Source organism: Limulus polyphemus, unplaced genomic scaffold (assembly GCF_000517525.1).
Source record: "Limulus polyphemus unplaced genomic scaffold, Limulus_polyphemus-2.1.2 Scaffold3583, whole genome shotgun sequence".
In the NCBI taxonomy this organism is placed as follows: domain Eukaryota; kingdom Metazoa; phylum Arthropoda; class Merostomata; order Xiphosura; family Limulidae; genus Limulus; species Limulus polyphemus.
Window position 1 is genome coordinate 13404 of NW_013669193.1, and position 4653 is coordinate 18056.

The window sequence follows — 4653 nt, forward strand, 5'->3', positions numbered from 1 at the left end:
CCAAGAATAAATAAAGATGACTAAATGATGTGAAATCAAATTTGGCAACCAAGCCAGTGCAGTAATGCTGTTGATGACAATGAAAATTTTAATAATGACAATTCAGGTAGACAACTGACAAATATCATGGATTACCTTTTTCAAGAAGAACAATGTACACAGGGCTGGGAGAAATTAATTTATGTAACTACTGTCCTATCCTTAAAAAGATGGTTTCCAACAGAAAGGTGTGCCAACATTGATGTGAAAGTCACCGTGATTTGACTACTGACCAGTAGAAAGGTTTTATGTGGTAATGATCTTGATACCTGCTATACTGTATAGACACGAAGGTCAAAGTTCAGTAGCAGCCCCATGATCTTTGGAAACTATTGTTTCTACTTGTAAGCTGCTGGAGGTGGTGTGATGATGCCTTTTCATGGCATGGAATAGGGTGGGTCCTTTGATCTTTCTGAATGGTCACATTTGATTTGGGGGGGGGGGATTAAGTTTTATGCTTTCATTGTATCCTTAACATAGTGAATATTTTCAAGACAATGCCACCATTCCAGTACTATTCACGATTGGTTTGATGAACATCAAGAAGAGTTCCGCCATCTTGCCAATTTTGCAGAAAAAGTCTTATGCCCCAAAACATGGAATGAAAGTTCTGATTTTTCTGGGAAACAATTAGAACTGGTACACACATGCATTCTTCCATGTATGCAACCTATGAGTGATGTGCTACAGGCTGTAAGTGTAAGAGTGGTCTGATCTCTGTAAGAGACATCTTTTACATCTAATTATGTTCACAGTTGTTTTTTTTCATTCTAGGCTGTGTCCGCCCACTGCAAGGTATAGCCCTCCACCAAAGACATCCAAGTCTGTCTATATGCTGCTTTCCTTGGCCATGTGACACCAACTTTCTCTACTATATCACCATGCCATCTTTTGTGTGATCTACCTCTTGATCTCTTCCCTCTGCAGGGCTGCCATTCTGTGATTCTTTTCATCCATCTATTGTCTTTTAATTGAGCGATCTGTCTGGCCCATTTCCATCTTGCAATATACTTGGAGATGTCTCTTACCCCGGTATTTCTTCTGGTCTCTGAGCACAGAATTGTATCCTGGAGCTTGATCTTTAGCATCTTACTTTCTATTGCTCTTTGTTGTGTTGTCTGCAATCTTAAGATAAGGTCTCTTACCCCGGTATTTCCAATAGAAAGTAAGATGCTAAAGATCAAGCTCCAGGATACAATTCTGTGCTCAGAGACCAGAACTCTTTGTTGTGTTGTCTGCAATCTTAAGATAAGGTCTCTTACCCCGGTATTCCTTCTGGTCTCTGAGCACAGAATTGTATCCTGGAACTTCATCTTTAGCATCTTACTTTCTATTGTTCTTTGTGTTGTCTGCAATCTTAAGATAAGCTGTTTAGTGAGTGTCCAAGTTTGACATCCATGTGTCAAGATTGGTAAAACACATTGGCCAAATACTCTTCTTTTGAGGGTTATTGGTAGTTTATTATCTTGAGAAATCCCTCGGTACTTCCCATATCAGCTCCAGCCAGCTTTTATTCTCATATTTATTTCCTCTTTTGTTGTATTTTTCATGTAGGTTGTTGTTCCAACATATTTGTAATTGTTTGTTACTTTCATTTTCTAATTTGATTTCACGGTTGTCATCTAAGTTTGTCTTATATTTTGTTTTCCCTTTATATATTTTAAGGCAAATTTTTGTGCTCTATTCATTCAATGCGAGAAATTGATGTTCCATCTGTTGTGTGTTCTCCGTACATAAAGCCACATCATCTGCGAACCTGAGGTCTGTTAGTTCTTCTCCGTCTATATTGATGCCATGTTCCTCTAGCTTTTATCGTTTAAAAACTTCTTGTAATGTTGCTGTAAATAGCTTAGGAGATATAGGGTCTCCTTGTCTTACGTCTCTGCCAATCAAGAAATTGTGGGATACGTGATTATCCAGGTGGATTCTTACTGTTGTGTCAGTGTAAATGTCTTCCAGGATGTTTATATATACTTCATTTATTCTACCTTTTCGCTGAACTTCAAAGATGGCATAGTGCTCAACCGAGTCAAATGTCTTTTTCTGGTCCGATGCAAAGTGGTAGATTAAATTCCTTTGAATTTTTGATAATCTGATTTAACGTACATAGGTGGTCAACAGTAAAGAACCCTTTCTAAAGCCGGCTTATTCTCTTGGTTGATTCTCTTCTAATATCATTTCTATTCTGGCTTGAAGAATTCATGTAAATATTTCATATATATGTGACAGTAGACTGATAGGTCTATAATTCCTTATATCTTTGGGGTCACCCTTCTTGAAAAGAGCAATGGCTTTGCTTCTTTCCAGCTGGGTACTTTTCTTGATAGTAGTATTTCTTTATATATGCTGGTTAAATAACTCAGTACTTCCTTGCCACCTAGTATAAGTACGTCACTCATTATCCCACCTATCCCTCTTCTTTATTTGTTTCATTGCTCTTTCCACTTCATGCTCAGTTATTGGTGGTACTTGCTCTGTGTCTGGACTTGTTTTTACTGTGTTTGTCTAGTTGGTGACTGTTGACCAGTACAAATTTTTGTAGAAGTTGGAACAAATTCCCAACACTTCTGTTCTTTCTGATGTGATCTTCCCTGATGACTTCTTCATTTTTGTGATTTTTTTTGGTAGGTTTACATGTCAAATATCGTGTAATATATGTATTATTTATTGAATATAGAAATATATCCACATCCTCAGAATGTTAACATAGAATGTTATGAATTTTTATATATTTCTATTTTACAATAGTTTTTTCTGTTTACCATAACAAACTAAAAAGTGGTATCAAACATACATTTAAATGTATAGATTATGGTAATACATATATGAGGAAACAAATGGTCATTACCCTTCCCCCCCACCATTGCTGTTCGTTTCTGGCTAAACAAATTCCAAATGTTGAAAAATCTTGATCATACAATCCATTACCTTTGACCATGAAATATTTCAAGTCAATAATGCTTGAGGAATGAATTGAAATTGAGTACAATGTACTTTAGAAGCTAACTAAAATCTATGTCATGATGTATTCAGGCTAGCATCAAAGTACACAATGGTCCATTATATTATTATAATGGGGGTTTCTAGTTTTTGCTTAGGCTTTGCAAGACTCTAACATTGGCATATTTATTAATACATAAAACTATACAGCTAAATGTTCTTACCTTAATAAACAATACTTCACCAATGTGTGCCTTAAATATAACATTTTTGTTATCCCACGCTTGATTTTCATCCTTCAAGACCTTGCCTTTTGTTTTCCATTTTTGATGAGCATTCTTAATTGTAACTTCAAAAACGTCTCCTGCACATAAACGTGCAAAGCCTTGTATGCCTTTACAAAAAATAATTTGACATTAGTTACAATTAAAAAAACTCGGTAGCACATACTTGTTATTATTCTTAAAAAAACATCATCTGTCACCGTAACAGATTTCCTGCACATAACCTTGGATACCTCCACACAAAAATATGAAAGTATTCTTTACAGTTGTGATACAAATCTGTTCAAAACATATTATTTGATTAAACCACTTAAAGATTTTTATTTCTGTTATGGTTAATTTTTAATCTATTAATAGCTATTTGAAAAAAACGGCAACTCTAGCATTGTTAGAAAAATTGTGAAAATAGTTTTTACTCATCTTTAACAGAATTTGCTCGTTACCCATAAGATAAAATCCATTAAAGTAAGAAGCATTTCTGTTGTTATTAATATTAAGAATTACTCTATCAACGATGTACTTCTTACAGTGTAATTGTAAGATTATGGCAATGAATTATTTTTATGTTTTTATTGTGAATAGGCTATGTTAAAAAGCAAAGATGCAATAAAAACTCTGGCTTATCTAAAACTCGTCTAAATTCAGCAGTGTGTAGCAAACATAGCAATAAAAATTATTTTGAATGTTTGAAGCCATTAAATTGATAATTGTATCATATGCAATAAACCAAAACAAATAAGCCATGAAACTGTTCAATTATCTCAACAAACACTGAACCTTTTTCTTTAATGTTTATATACAACTAGCACTTAAGATTTAACACTTAGCCATACTTAAGAATAGCTTATCTTTGACATATTTTGATATGTTATGCTCAACAATAACCTATAATTTACATATCAAAAATAAGAAAAATTATTTTGACCACTATATGGTTATGTCATTTATTATCAGGTATGTAAAGGTTACTGGTAGATTTTGTAGCCATAAAATAGTATTGTGGTTTTTATATTGTGTTATTATGATTTGTAAGTTTCACCAACACAAGGTACAAAATTACTCTGTAATTCATCTAACTTTACCAATGGACATTCAGCTACCCATGAATTCAATGACACAAAACATACAAATAGTTTAACAAGTTTGTTATCCAAATCGACTTTAAATCACAACTGCTTAGTTTCACATACACAATCAAGCATATCACACGTATACCAGTGCAAAGATATCTCAAAAGTAAATAGACACCATGATTTTTTCAATAATCATTTATTTCACATTATCAACTTGACAAAAATGTTTACAAATGTGCATCAATACTTAGTCGATTTGCCACTAGCATTTTTCAGTGCTTTGACTCGTTCTGGCATGGAATCGATGAGTCATTTTT

At 33.9% G+C, this 4653-nt stretch overlaps 1 protein-coding gene across 1 annotated transcript in view; it reads right to left on the bottom strand.

The window, feature by feature from the left end:
- The window catches only part of LOC106469635 (rho family-interacting cell polarization regulator 2-like), a gene marked incomplete at its 3' end in the record, with an annotated part of 76048 nt that overhangs the window by 12259 nt on the left and 59136 nt on the right, over window positions 1-4653 (bottom strand). The window contains exon 9 of the mRNA XM_013930136.2: window positions 3204-3373. Within this exon, the coding sequence (XP_013785590.2) occupies window positions 3204-3373 (170 nt within the window). The remainder of the gene's footprint in view (window positions 1-3203; window positions 3374-4653) is intronic.